At 35.2% G+C, this 15825-nt stretch overlaps 1 protein-coding gene across 1 annotated transcript in view; it reads left to right on the top strand.

Annotated features, from left to right (window-relative positions):
* Nucleotides 1-15825, top strand: part of INPP5D (inositol polyphosphate-5-phosphatase D) — an 82856-nt gene that overhangs the window by 54205 nt on the left and 12826 nt on the right. Inside the window, exons 14-22 of the mRNA XM_029283693.1 lie at nt 278-374; nt 6001-6139; nt 7827-7935; nt 8405-8493; nt 8660-8741; nt 9645-9734; nt 9855-9953; nt 11604-11686; nt 13632-13719. Coding sequence (XP_029139526.1) covers nt 278-374; nt 6001-6139; nt 7827-7935; nt 8405-8493; nt 8660-8741; nt 9645-9734; nt 9855-9953; nt 11604-11686; nt 13632-13719 — 876 coding nt within the window. The remainder of the gene's footprint in view (nt 1-277; nt 375-6000; nt 6140-7826; nt 7936-8404; nt 8494-8659; nt 8742-9644; nt 9735-9854; nt 9954-11603; nt 11687-13631; nt 13720-15825) is intronic.

The raw sequence follows: 15825 nt of genomic DNA, 5'->3' as shown, positions 1-15825 counted from the left end.
ACTTTCAGAAATAACTTTGCAGGAACTATGTATTCAATTAAAATTAACATTATAAGGGATTCTTGGTCTCTTTTCAAAACACTAATAGATTAATGGAGTTTTGTTGAGTGGTAAAGAGAAATTCAATTTTTGCTTTTTAAAAAGTTTTGAGAAAACCTTCAGGAGGTTTCTGTTCCTCAGTTCTGCATCCTCAAAAAATGTTTTAGCTTAAATAGCAAGAGGAAGAATTTATTTTTAAAACTGTTCTGTTTCTTCTTTCGTTTTCTTTTTCTAACAGGCAACAAAGGAGCTGTGGGGGTGTCATTCATGTTTAATGGAACCTCCTTTGGGTTTGTGAACAGCCATTTGACTTCAGGAAGTGAGAAGAAACAGAGGTACATTATTATTGCCTACCTAAGGGCCATCTGAGGCACCAGTTAGTTGCAACTACAGAATTTCCACTGAGTGCAAATGGATAATCAGATTCAAAAAGCTATAAGTGTGGAGTTTATCACTATGAAGACCAGGGCACTGGACCCTCCTCTTTATTCCCGGTGATGAATTGCTGAAGCCATTTTTTCAGAAAAGATACTAGAATATTAATCTCTAGGCATGAGAAATATGGAATCTTTCAGATGTTGCCTTAACCAATATGATCAGTGGTATAGATATGCTGACAATCAGAGTCCCAGAATCCAGATCTAATCCATCATTGTGTTTTCCCAGTGGCTACTAATATCCTTTACTCAGAACAGAAGGATTTAGAGCAGCATGCTATGGATCCCACTACAAAAAATAGTAGATGGGGATGTAATATCTTACATAAAAATCTAACATCGTTAATGATTAGATTATCTGCAGCCAAATGTTTAATATCTTCCCCCATCTGTCACAATTAGTCAAAGCTTTGGAGGCAGTCATCAAAAACCTATAAAAACTTATACTTAATTGTAATTTTATATCAGGTTTATAGTGGTGGCTGCCTCCACCCTGTCATTGGTTGTGCGTCTCTGCTACAGGTGGTGCTGAGAAACAGTTCTCTCCTGTTTTGTTTTTTACTTCTCAGCACCTAGTATTTTTTGAAATATTAATTCGGCATACTGAACAATGTTCAGTTTTTAAATAAATATCCTTATAATGTCAAGCCTCTCAGAGCCACTTAGGTGAGATGGGCAGTGTAGAAACATGATAAATAAAATAGCACGATCTTTGCATTAGAAAGCTCAGGGAGATTCCAAGGTTACAGATTTATTAAAATGTCTTTGGGGGAAAATACCATCTAAGGCAGTGTTTCTCAACCTTGACAATTTTAAGGCATGTGGACTTCAACTCCCAGAATTCCACAGCCAGCAATGCTGGCTGTGGAATTCTGGGAGTTGAAGTCCACATGCCTTAAAATTGTCAAGGTTGAGAAACACTGATTAAGGGGAATATGGCAAAACTAAGTTGATGAAATCTGAGCATGTTGGGTTATTAGAGGCATCTCAGCTGTGATGTTAGATGTCGTTGCTATGTGACTGACACATCCTTCACCCATCACATACAAGGTTCATAGGATAGGCAACTATAAATTTCACAACTAGGCAACAAAGGTTATTTCTCCAAGATCACAGCACTGAAAATATTACCTCATGGGTTAAAAAAAAGTCTGCAAATGAAAACCATGGTCAGAAAACTCCTAGAATCCAATATCTAAACCTACATTTATTCTCTACAGTTGCAAGACTGAACATGTTTAATATACTTTACTATACTTACTAAGATCACTGTGTTAAGGTGTAATCTAATACATGAGTTGATAGACAATATGCTGCATAAATTGCCTTGTCCCTATTGCCACCAACCTCTATTCTGCCTCAGTAATGAGGCAATTTTAATATGCGACAAATAATGTGGGATCATGCTACATAAAAGCACATAATTATGTCAGATTTCTTGATCTGGACCCAAATGTGTTGCTTTGGCTTAGGCTGTGCTGACCAAAGCCTGGCATTTGTAAAGAAACATATCTGAAGCAGACTTTAGGAGATGCTGCATTACATTATACCACCATGCTGCTATTTTCTTCTCAAAACAGAACTTTATTCAAATAGTACCCTTGGAAAGAAATAACAGTTTAGAGCAACTTTTACCCAAAACAGTAAAAAGATGCAAAGACACAAACATATGGAGGAGGAAAATCACTTCCAGGCACTGTGCTGTTCTCATTAGGACATGAGCACAGTGTAATTGTTCTTCCTCTTCCCTTTTTTCCCCTTGAAGAGCACTTTCCAAGGTATGTTTTTAATATAATACAAAATTAGAATATGTGCTACATATGTAGATTCAAGAAGCCACCTTTAAATATGGAACATACAGAAGGCATTGCAACAGGTTTCTTTTTCTTATCCACAGAGACTGTGATTTTTTATTATTATTTATTAAATTTGTTTGCTGCTCATCTCACTAAGAAGTGATTCTAGGCAGTTTATAATGTTAAAAAGAATAAAATAATATAAAAGATATATATGACAAGAGTTAAACACTATAAAATACACTTCTTTTCTTAACTTCGCTGAATTCAGTAACTGTTCAAAAGCCACAGTCAAAATAAAGATGTAAATAAAGCTCTCAAATCATGGCTAATATAGGCAATCTGTATGCAGTCCATTATGCTGTCTTTTTCAGGACTAAGAAAGTCAGTATGTTACTAAGCATTCCCAGAAAAAACATAGATCATTGAAATTATAGAGTCTCTTTATCAAAGAAAATGCTAGATGATTAAGTGGTGATTGTTTTGCTTTGTTTGTGTTTCCTTTTGTTAAAGGTCAACAGGAAACATTTCTCTTCCAGGACCATTGTATGTCTTAATCATTTAGATTTGTATGTTACATCTATAACTCTTTGGCTCTGTGGAACTGGAACTAGAATTAGATCTAGAATTTCAGCTCATGTGCCTATATAAAGCAAAGCAGATGAGCTGTGTTAAATCACCATACGTTCCCTCCTCTCTATGGCCCAGTTTCAACTTCCTTTCACACTTCCACATTCCCATGGCAACACAAACTGCAGGTCCTTCCTTCTGTCCACTTGGCATGTTCATTGCTTAAAGGGTGGCCTGCACTAGGGGCTGGTTCTGTCTTAAAAGGAAGAAACGAAATTTATCCTTGAACTTGTTTTAGCATAGCTACTCTGATGACCGAAAGTAACTGTCTACTGTTCCTTTTCACAGAGAATGAAGTAACATGATGTTTTATTACTTGTTCACACAAGGAATGATCTACAGTCAGAATTTTCTATTCCGAATTTTACTGATTCAACCACTTAGAGATTTGGAAGTATAGAAGAATAGTTGACAAATGGATACACAATCCTTTTTGTGTTCAAATGTGGAGGTCTTCTAGACAAAAGAGCCATTTTGGTAGTTGAGCAGGATATGTCTCCTGTTCATCAAATGATACTGACAAATGGGTCAGAGGGTTTTCTCTCTTTCTTGTAAAAAGAAAAAAAATACAAACTTTTTAAGAAACCACAGAAACAGAAGAAAAAATAGAAAAATATTATAAAAGGAAAAAAAAGAAAGATATTTAAAGAAGTGACTTCCACCCTTTGCAGCAATTAGAAACATAGTGTCCGTAAATCCTAATAAGAAAAGTTCCAGTTCCATCTGAATTAACATTCAGATGGAACTTAACATTTTTAAAACTCTGTGCATCATCATATGTATTTGTGTCCAGTATCTTTTTGCTTTTTCACAAGTCTACGTGTATGATAAAATGTCCCTTCATGTTTTTCACATCACCAACAGCGATTATAAATACCTTTATACAACGTAGACATTTTCTGCTGTGTCCTATATCAATGGAACATCATTCTAAAAAAGTTTTCTTTTAAATGGTAAGACAATATGAATTATTGTCTTTTTAAGCAAGTCTCCCATTGATCCATTTCAATATTATAACAAACATTTTTGCCCATTTTACCATACATTACTTGCTCTTCCTCTATTTGAAATCATGTTCTGAGAGTTCTCAATTGGTGTATATTTTTTAACAACCGACTTTTTGTCAAAATGCTTTTGAGGATGTATTATTTTATTGCAAAACAGCGATCAAATTTTCACAAACACGTAGAAAATTGGAGAGGGGAAATTCTAGCGATTTAATATCTTGTGTATATGTCTGTGACATGTTTGTATTGGGACAGACTTGAAAGAACTGGGGAGGGGGGGTGGCAAGAGAAGAATTCAGTTATTGGAGAGTTTGAAATTACAGGTAGTCCTCGATTTAGTGACTGTTACAATGGTAGTTACAACTGCACTGAAAAAAGTGACTTATGACCGTTTTTCACATGACTGTTGCAGCATCCCTGTGGTCACTTGATCAAAATCTGGATGCTTGGCAATTGGCTCATATTTATGACAGTTGCAGTGTCCTGGGGTCTTGTGATCACCTTTTGCCACCTTCTGATAAGCAAAGTCAATGGGGAAGCCAGATTTACTGAACAACCATTACACTAACTCAGGGGTGTCAAACTGCCGGCTCACGGGCTGGACACGTCATCCTGAAGCTGCACCCACCCCATTGCTGGCAATGGCAAAACCATCCCGATACATTGCGCAACGTCACATGACGTCACGAGTTTGACATGTCTGCACTAACTTAACAACTGCAGTGATTCATTTAACAACTGTGGCAAGAAAGGTCGTAAAATGGGGCAAAATTCACTTAACAAATGTCTCACTTAACAATATAAATCTTGGCTCTATTGTGGTCCTAAGTTGAGGACTACCTATGTATCAAGCAATGAGTGATTGGCTAAATCTGTCTGTAAGCACTAATTGTGTATTCAGCTCTTTGAGTTCTGTGCTCCCAAACATCCAGATATGTCTGTATTTACAGTGGCTTCCACAGTAATCCACAATGATATCAAAATAACATGTGGTGACATTAAACTCGTACCACCTTTATGTACTTCCATCCTGACACCTGATTCAAATATATACAGTAAGAGGTGGCATTTGCATGATGATATTGTGATACACATTTCATAATTTTCCCCTCTTTCTCTCCAGCAGTTGATTATGCAGGTTTATAACATTTTGATGCTATGATGTCCAAATAAATTTGCAAAACCATGTAGATCAGCCTTTTAACTGGATTAAGAAGGGATAGTAGACGGAAAAGCTGATCATTTGGAAGTCCCTATAGTTTCTAATTAGGCTGAGTTGCAAGGAGGTTTTTTCATATTATACCTGGAGGAAGAACGGAAAATTAGCAATAACACAGTAATTTCAGTACATTGTGTAAAGATAGAGTATTTCAGGTGTTTATTGAATTGTGGAAATGATGACATACACAGTTATATCAGCACAATGATGTTTAGATTACTTTAGAAGACAGCTGGAACAATTAATGATGAATTTAAGCTGCCTCTATGGTGGTTTGGGGATGACTGCTTCATGAGGACATAGCTGGGTGTCTTTATGCCATAGATAGCTGGTGTGAAGATGAACCCTATGACTAATTACACTGTATTACATCTCACTAGCCCATTGATCTGCATTGTGATTCACAGGGAAAATGATGGCTATTAAAAACTAACAAAAACTTTTTTTGCAGAAAGGTGGCAGTTTCCTCTATTGAAAATTGTACATTGAATAATGCTGAGTTCAATTAGCACAGAAATGCTAAATGCTATCTCAATTAAAAGCAGTTTTTTCCTTAGCAGGCTTTCCTATATATGATGCTCTCCAGATGTGTTGGACAACAATCCTACCATACGATTATAGATATAGGGCAGGGGTGGGCAACCTTGGCTCTTTTATGACTTGTGGACTTCAACTCCCAGAATTCCTGAGCCAGCCATGCATGGCTGGCTCAGGAATTCTGGGAATTGAAGTCCACGAGTCATAAAAGAGCCAAGGTTGCCTACCCCTGATATAGGGAGTACCAGTTTAGAGAAAATTGCTTGGTAGTGATAGTGGTGGCAAGAATCAACACAATTTAATGTATATTGAGTAAACTTTTCTTATTTTATCAGACGAAATCAGAACTACATGAGTATTCTTCGCTTTATGTCCCTGGGAGACAAGAATTTGAATCCATTTAACATCACTCATCGTTTTACTCATTTCTTCTGGCTGGGAGATCTGAATTACCGCTTAGAGTTATCTCCAATGGTGGGAGAACCATTTTAATTCCATGTTAATTGATCATACTTAGCATTTATGCAAAGCTATTTATTTACATTTATATCACTTGCATTACATTGGTAATCCTTACTATATAGCTGAACTGCAAATTAAGTTTCTATTAACTTCTCAAATATTGCAAATAAAAATCTGAGACTAAGAAAGTTCATGGTCAAAATGGGATTTGAATTAGAACTTTCCTTGTTCACAAATGTACTCTTATGAATCATATGGGGATGCATGCTTGTAATTGTAAATCCTGTAACTAAATTATTCCTATCTTATTTTGCACATAAAAACTTTTTGTGCAAAATTAAAACTTTCCTGCATAGTAGTTAGGGTACATCAGTTTTGGTTTGCAGCAAAAGTTAAATTTGCACTATATTAATTTGCAGTTTCTTTTATTAAAAAAATGACTATTGAATTAAAAAACCCTGATAAAATACAGAATATTAAAAAAAATGTTAGAAAAATAAAGAAGAAAAATAAGAATTAAAAGTGTAAAAAGAAAAGAAAAAATATATTATGTAAGTCATGAGGCCTTGTGATTTCATGTTCTACGTTTTCAAATGTAAAAACAGGGGAAAGTTCCTTAGAGCAGAAATCCAGATGTTATCCAGCCTCTGTTTGGGCATATTCAAGAAAGAAGTGTATATTACCTTCCGACATGGCGTTCACTTCAAACGATATACTGTATAGATACATACAGGGACAGTATCCTATCAATTCAAAAGAGGAGATTGTACCCAAGCTGCTGCTGCTGCTGCTGTTGTTATTATTAATAATATTAGACTGTGCATGCTGCCCAATTCCTAGTGACTTGGATAGTTTACAATCTATTAAACACATTGAAAAACAAGGAAACAACAAAAGCAAAAAGAATAAAAATGATAGAAATTACATAAATAGATAGAAACAATGAAAAAAGGAAGACCTTTAATCACCCCTTACCCAAGGTGAATTGAAAACAGAAGAGAGCAAATGTTGACTATAGCCACAACTGTGCAATTTAGTCATTCCATAGACAAAAAAAGCCTCAATCCATCTTCCTTTGCTGGGATTTTGAGCGGTTAATATAAACAGGACAGATTGTTCAGAAGGAAAGTCACTAAAAATGTTATTTGTTGAGCTACTTACAATATTCATGTCAGTGAGGATTTGTACTGTTTTGCTGTTTCCATTAATGACATGGCCATCCTTGCCCCTAAATCATGGAGAATTTCTGAGCATCACAATCTCCCAGGTATTTCCCCTTGGTGTACAATAGAGTTTACTCTGATTTAGCAATGGCATGGGACTCTGTCCTATAAATCATATGTCTTCTGGTTTTAGTTATAAGCAGATACAGAGGACTTCAGTAGAGATCAGAGCTACAATGCTTTGAAATAGAGTTTTGTTTTGTTATTTGAAAAAAAACCAAACACCTTTCCTTTCATTCTGCCCTAATGTTTTCTTAACAATAAATTGGTTTAGTGCCTTCAAAGGAAAGAAATAATGGTATTAAATAGCACTAAAACATTTTCAGAATTCAAGTGTTAAGAGTTAATCATATATAAAATTTTGTTTGGACCCCGAACATACTTTGTACTTAATTATATATAATTGAGCATTTATTAAACAAAACATGTAAGAAATATGGGTTTATTGTTAATTATAACACTTCCCCTCTTCTCAGGAAGCAGAAAATATCGTTCAGAAAATCAAACAGCAGCAGTATACAGAACTGCTTAATTTTGACCAGCTCCTCATTGAAAAGAAGGATCAGAAGGTGTTTCTGCAGCTAGGTAAGATTGTTACTAGGTTCACTCATTAAACCTAGAGTCAAATATCCTGAAAAATTAGCTGATAAGAGAGAGATAATTGAAGAACTAATTGATCCATTATTGTCAGAGTAATTACTTGATATAAAAATGCCATCGTGTGATGTAACTTACTACATATATCTGACTGATTTATGATTTATATTAAGCCATAGTGTCCCTTCTGAACCAAATTAGATGAGTCATTACAGAAATGTAAATCAAATTATGTTTTATGTGATATATGAACTCAACCTTTCTGTCTCTCTCGTTCTCTCTCCTTCCCCATGCAATGGCATAAAGAAAATGGTTCCATATGGTGAGAGACTGCATACAAATAACCAAACATGTGCTAAAAACTGCTATAGGAGACGATTAGAATGATCTGTATGAGGTTGCTGTACTGATTTTTGATACGGAGTTAAAACAATAATCAGCCATCTGTCTGTTTCAGAGGAGGAAGAAATAACATTTGCCCCAACCTATCGCTTTGAAAGAAACACCCGGGAGAATTATGTCTACACCAAGCAGAAAGCCACAGGGGTATGCCATAACTTCTAGCATACTGTAGCATTTCAATTGATAATTGTTGCCAGCACCATTTTCTCTTTCGATAGACATTGCAGTGAAGAAAATAAAATCAATGGCTTTTTGGCACCCTCCTGGCAGAGTGATGTGTTCTTGATATTGAATCATCTTTTGTTTGCAGATGAAGTACAATTTGCCATCCTGGTGTGATCGAGTACTCTGGAAATCATATCCCTTGGTGCATGTGGTGTGCCAGTCTTATGGTGGGTAGATAACAGATTGAAAATAGCAGCAAAGCTGGCTTAAGCGGAAATGATTCAGAGCAGAATCTGTAGAATTGCCTTTCATTGCCAAGTTCTCAACAAGAGACATACTATCTTTGAGAAATGCTTTCTCCTTAAATTAAGATATGTGGGGAAACAGAATGGGCTGTGAATAATTGTGAGAGAAATACACCTTGCATGCTTTCTTTCCCCACCAAAACTAAGCCAGAAAAGATTCTCAGTTGTAGCAATTATTTCTAGGATATTCTGTTTTCCTCAGTTAAAATTGTGAAGTAGCTGAGGTCCGATGTCAAATGAAATTACATTCAAAACACAGTTAAGTGTTTGTGTGTGTGTGTGTGTATGTGTGTGTGTAATTATTTCTTTGGGAATTTTGGTTCCTGGTCAGATCTGAAATTAGGAAGTTTATAAGTTATTTCTCATCAGCTCTTCATAACACATTAATATATATATATAAGGTTGCAATTAAAACAGTAGAACTATAACATGAAATGCTTATATAAAATTTAAAAAATAGTACAAAGAGGACAAATTAATTTAATATTTTAATACTTTAGTACTGAAAGAACAAAAAAAAGACAACTTTAGGAAGATAATGCCAAAGAGCATATGCTGTACCTTTGACGCTTAACAGCAAGTAGGAGAATTCTAGGAAGGACAATACATGGGAGGATTCGTATTATTATTTTTCAGGTAACCTAGTCCCAGTGGCTACGGGACATGCCATGGGAGTTGTGTGCTGGCTATTGAGTTCTTTCTGCTTTCTTTCACTTGAAAATAAAAGCTTTGTTCTCTTAAGCATCAATTAGGCCAATATTAGCATATTCTTTCCTCCTTTAGAAAGTTAAGAATAGAGACCCTTAACTGTCTTTCCTATCATAGGATGCACAACTGACATTATGACAAGCGATCATAGTCCTGTTTTTGCTACATTTGAAGTTGCTGTCACATCTCAGTTTGTTTCTAAGAATGGTGAGCATTTTTTTTCCTTTCTAAGTAAAGATGCGAATCTTTACACCATTGTTCCAATGTCTTTAACAATTTTGCAGAATGCTGTTATTGCCAACCTTAACATATGCCCTCTTTTTCCAGACTCTCTGGGACAGATTGAATTTCTCCATTGCAGTGCTGTCCTCAAGACAAAGTCAAAGACTAAATTCTACATTGAATTTTACTCCAGCTGCCTAGAAAGTAAATGCTGTTCTTCATGTGGTTGTTATGTTATTTATAAATTGCTTGGAGAGATTAATGGGAGAAATAAGGCTGTTCTAGATGATATCCCATTCACTGTTTTACAGAATATTTATACTAAGTATGAAATAATAAGCTACTTAAAAGCTTCTCAGTGTATCTTGTTTATATTATCATTTGAAGGGCAAGAATCTTTGTTGCAGAAAATCTCTGGTCTTCATTATTGTTTTTTAAACAATATATCCTTATTTGTTTTCACCTGAAATTCTATAAAAATGCTTTTTGTTTACAAGCACTTTTATATTTTCAGACCCAAATGCTAAAATATTTTCCCCAAAAGGATATTAGAATACAACTTTGCTCATAATACAGATCCAGCAATGTAAGATTTGATATAAACGTCTGAACCTGTGATGTACAAGCATACACACATATACACAGAGAGAGAGGGGGAGAGGGGGAGAGAGAGGATGCAATCCTATACAGTTTCTTTTCAAAGAAATTATCATTCATGTTGAACTTCTCTCAAGGACAAACCTCAGCTATATATGATATAAATGCATAAAGTTGACCCTAGTCACAGGTCCCTGGCTTTTGAGTGTATTTGTGACCTATTTTATCCTACTTTTCTTCCATATTACCTAAACCTTCTAAAAGGCCTTTTCCTATTCATATATTGACCAAACCTTTGTGTCCACCAGTTTTTACATTAGATCTTCAGATTAACATGTCCTAGAACATCTGCAGAACTGTTGTGAGAGTAACATATAAGAAGCCATGTGTACTGGCCTGAGCTTTGAGAAAAAATGATTCATTTTAAATGGTTACTATTTGATATTTGTTCATAAATAATATCACATATACTCTACAGTGGCTATAAAAAATCACTGTTTATAAGTAACTTTTATGTCGTTGAAATCCAAATTAAAGGACTGAAGCTTAATGTTATACATTAGCAGCCTAAAAGTAATTGTGATTTTGCAAGATCAAGAATTAATATGTACACACAAGAATCTGCAATGATTCCATAAATATAAATTTGTGCTTAAGATTATATTTCTAGATTCCTAATTCGGAGCTTTTTGTGTATGAAACAATATATATCCCGAATGGGTTATTTTTGTTGTGCTTTGTCAAAGGGCCAAACTGCATTGGAGGGTGAGGGGATGTATATCTCTGTTATCCTGTTTCCATTATTTATATTTCATATAGTTCCGTTAACCACGTTCCATACAAAAAAGGCTGTACAAAGATTTGCATATATTTCTATGGAAACCATGTGTTAAGAATCTTAAATTAGAATTTCAACTATGCTATTTTGAGTGGCGTAGGAAGGCTTGTCATATTTTCCTTCTCTTCTTGTCCATGCAAGTACTGAGCTTCCAAATGATTTTCTTAACTGGAATAAAATATTAAGGAGACAACTAATATGTTCATGTGCAAATGCAATTTGTAAGCACTCATTTAGAATTATAAACTGAAAGTCAGAAGTGTTTTCCATTCTGCTGTCCAGAAACAGGAATAATTATCAGTTTCCCTTTGCTGCCAAGTTTTGTTATTACGGGTTTTTTTTTTTAGTTTTGCAAATGTCTGTGTTATTGCTTGTGCTTTTTCAGCTGGCATCTAATTTCTTTTCTAACACTTTTACAGGCTTTGTAAAGAGCCAAGAGGGAGAAAATGAGGAAGGAAATGAAGGGGAACTGGTGGTAAAGTTTGTCGAAGCCCTTCCTAAGGTTGGTTGATAGGTTTTGTTTGAATATAGCTTACATAATAATTGGTTAATTCATATACAAATAATGATGCACTGGATTTTATTCCCATCTCAGACCAGTATCAGATTCATTGTAGTCCTTCAGATAGTCCTTAATAAAAGAGAAAATATATACAGGTTACATAAACATATAAAATCAATATAAAATATAACAGTATTCTCTTATTATGGGGAAAGAGTGCTGATTTTCTTCTTCATATCCTTTCTGCTCCTCCATGAGACAGCACCAAACTCAGCAACCTATCAAACAGAATTTTTGCTATTTGTCATGTAATTTTAAAGTCTTAATCTGCAAGTAATCAGCCTGCATAAAAATTATCTGGAGCATCTTGAAATGTTTACATCATAATGAGAGGCCATTCTGGGTTATGGATGTCTGTACATAAAGATGTGAGCCAAGGTTTCTGCTTTATCCACACTACATAGTCAGACTCTTTTAATAATAACTTTCTCTCACTTGCCATCCTACGAACATACCATGACAATTTTTTCTGTCATATGGTCAGCTTTTTAAAAAATGATTTCTGGTTCTCCCCACACCTCTGTCCCATTCCCAGCCCATCTTAAAGTCATTCTGACTTTTCTGATGAGTTTCCCTTCTTATTCTGATACCAAAATGGCACAATTTTTGCCATTCACTAATTTACTAATCAAATAATTGCTGGTGTAGATATGGATTGAGATCTGTTCAGCTCCCATTGGCAATGTTAGGCCCTATAGCTACCGTATATTACTCTCCGGAGTCATTTTGCCTTGGGCTGAAGATGAGGCCAGATGCTTGGCTTCTGCAGAAGCATTTGCCCTTCAATACTTGAACAGGGTTTTTCATAATGACTGTCAGATGGTACTTCTTTGAAGAACACTTCACTTTTTGAGCACAGGCTTACCAGCTACACAGAAAATGAATTTAAACTGGGAGAGAGAGTTGGGTTCAGCATACTGCTGTTTTCATGACTGTTTGTGCAATATATCATGGTCCTTTTAGTGATGGGGGAGCATCGTTTTGCCCACTCCATTCTGTCTTTAACCGCATGCTAATGTCATTCCATGACGATAATGATTGTTATAGCATTTAGACCAATCACAATTGCATGTTTCAGATAAGCCAGCTTTCCCAGTTTGAACTTCTTTAAATACTTTAGACCAGAATCACTATCCCTTGAGACTGTATCTGAAGGGCATCTGTTTGGAAAGAAGTAAAATAGAGTACAGAAAGCTTTTTTTTTTTTTGGACTCTTGCTTCAAATCCTCAGACTAAATGAACACATGGGTAATTAAAATGCTTAGAAGAACATGTTGAATTGAAATTCAAGCTGGTGTCTTTCCAGTTAAGCACTGCCAAGCAAATCTAGAAACTCTAGTTAACTTCCTTTGTATTATATTCTAGATTCCAACATTAAAATTTGGAAGAAGCCTGATAAGTTTCTTCTCCTTTGGTTCAACAAGATGTTCTGAGCGATGGACACCCATTTCCATCTCAGGCTCTTTTAACTGTGACATGAACTAAGTCTGCACGCTATACCCTACACTTCTAAATTCCCAGCATTCAGTAATTCTTTTATTTTAGGCAAACTATATAAAGTAAGTGCAATTGACTAAATTTGGAGAAATATACCCCTTCACGTATAGGATCCAAGATTAGTTGTCAAATATGTATATCCTTCTGCCAATATAATTTATGACGCACTAACAGAAAATAAGACAAAAAATCAAGAGCAAAGGTGCATATTTTGCACATATTTGACCAGGAAAAAAATCCCTTGAAATCCAGAATTTACCTCAATTTATGTACAATGCATTTAAGATAGCAATGTAAGTGTAGACACTTCATACCGTACTGCTTACTGATATTAGATTTCATAAATATATTTCTCTAGTTTTACTGAATTCTTGAGTTTTCTTTGCAGCTAACTCCAATTATTTCAGATCCAGAATATCTGCTAGACCAACACATTTTGATTTGCATTAAATCTTCAGACAGTGATGAATCCTATGGTAAGATTTAAACAAACGTACGCTAAGTTTTCACAAATCAGTCATTGTGACTTGTTCAAATTGGTGAGAGCATTAAAGAGAAAGTTGATTTCTAAGATTACTTTTTTCTTTTTTGCTCAGAAATATAGTAGTTTCTATAAATAAAATACAATCTTACATACAGAAGGACAGAAATTTATTATATTTGCACAGCATACATAATCTTTGGAAATTTATCATCCCCAAAATGAACAGTTTCTGAATGGAAATATATTCTTTGGGAATTAATATCTCTCATGAGTGTGGTTTGTGGCTAAATTACAGATTATATTAAATACTCTATGTCATTGCATATTATTGTTTATAATAATATTTATTTACAATAAACATATAATTATACAGTAATATAAGGCGAAACAATACCAGTGTCGGGAGCATAAACCTCTTGCACAGCGGTTTGTAAAATTATTGTTAAAAAGAAAAAAAATCTCATTATACCATCATAGTTTTTGCTTAAAATACTGCATGTACATGAGAAATATGATAGATACTTTGTAAAAGCAGGTAACTGATGTTGGGGAGATATGAAACATTTAAATCTCCCCATACCTGTGTATTTGTCTTAGGGTCGATCCCTTCTATACCTTACATAACTCTAAACTGAAATTAGAATAACACTCTACACCACATACTTAGACTTTTGAAGTTGACATTCATTATAATTTGTTGCTTCTTTTGTCTGGAGAGAGCAAGCAGTATTTGAACTTCTAATATTTACAGTAGCTTTTCCAACTAGCCACTCTCTGGATGTATTGGGAGTGCAATTTCTAAAATTGCTGGCCTGGTCAGCAAAGGAATTGTAGTCCCATCTGACTTGGAGGACAGCTAGTTCCCAAAATTGTTTAAAACCTGACCAACTAGTATATTCTAAATTTAATGTATTGGACCATGTTCGGGTGAGAAATTGTTTTGTATGATGTCTACTAAAAGTAATGGAAGAGTGTGAAAAGTCCTTCTAAGGACATACCTATATTTTCTGCTTGGCCAACAGCAATATTGGTCACTCACACTTCCTGAATATAAGAGCAGATAATATTCTCCTCACATTCCCAGACAGCTGCATATGCACCCTATGTTTTATAACTTTCACTCAAAACTGCTATTTTCTATCTAAGCTGCTTTTATATGCTTTACAACAGATGGTCTCCAACACTTCATTCTTTTCTAGTACAGTTCCAGCTCCTACTGGCTGTAGCGCTTAGCTTATCACATCAGATCCCAGCAACCGGTTGTTGCCCCCTGCAGCCATTTGATCCTGGGATGCCAATTTATCCTGTTTTCTGCTAAAGAACAGTTGCTGGTTTTTTTAAAATGTATTTGTAGAGGACTCAACAATGGTCCATTAAGTCAAAGGTGATAATCATTTACATACATTCAGCATACATCCTTTCTATTTCTCCTTTGTCCTTTTTCCCATTCTCTGCCCACAAAATTGCAAAACTTCCTATTTTTTAAAAAATATTTTTAAATTGAGTGGTAGAAACATTGTTTTAAAATTAAGCCTGAATGGGCAGTTCTTACTAGAAAGTTTCCATAGATTTTCAGAAGAATTGGGAAGAAAGAACAACCTGTTCCCCATTGGTTTGATTACTGCATTATCAAAACAACAATGGTAAAAGGACAGGACCTGATATAACAGTCCACAGAGGAACCAGCTCACAAGACTTCCCTCACTTGGAAAGGGACATGAACCAGAAGAATGATCATTAGGGTCATATGGTGACCATAATCTAATCTGAACATTTAAATCATTCAATCAGAATAGAACTGGAAGGGATCTTAGAGATTTTCTAGTCCAACCCTCTACTCAAGCAGGAGACCCTATACCATTTCAGACAGGTGGCTGTCCAGTCTTTTCTTAAAAACCTCTAGTGATGAAGCACCTACAACTTCTGAAGGCAAGCTGTTCAACTGGTTAATTGTCCTCAGGAAGTTTCTCCTTAATTCCAGGTTGCTTCTCTCCTTGATTAGTTTCCATCCATTGTTTCTTGTCTTGCCTTCTGGTGCTTTGGAAAATAAATTGACCCCCTCTTCTTTGTGGAATTGCTCTAAATCTCATCAATAATA

Source organism: Protobothrops mucrosquamatus, unplaced genomic scaffold, assembly GCF_001527695.2.
Source record: "Protobothrops mucrosquamatus isolate PMUCROS unplaced genomic scaffold, P.Mucros_1.0 scaffold183, whole genome shotgun sequence".
NCBI classification, from domain to species: Eukaryota; Metazoa; Chordata; class Lepidosauria; order Squamata; family Viperidae; genus Protobothrops; species Protobothrops mucrosquamatus.
This window is presented reverse-complemented; position numbering and strand designations above follow the sequence as displayed.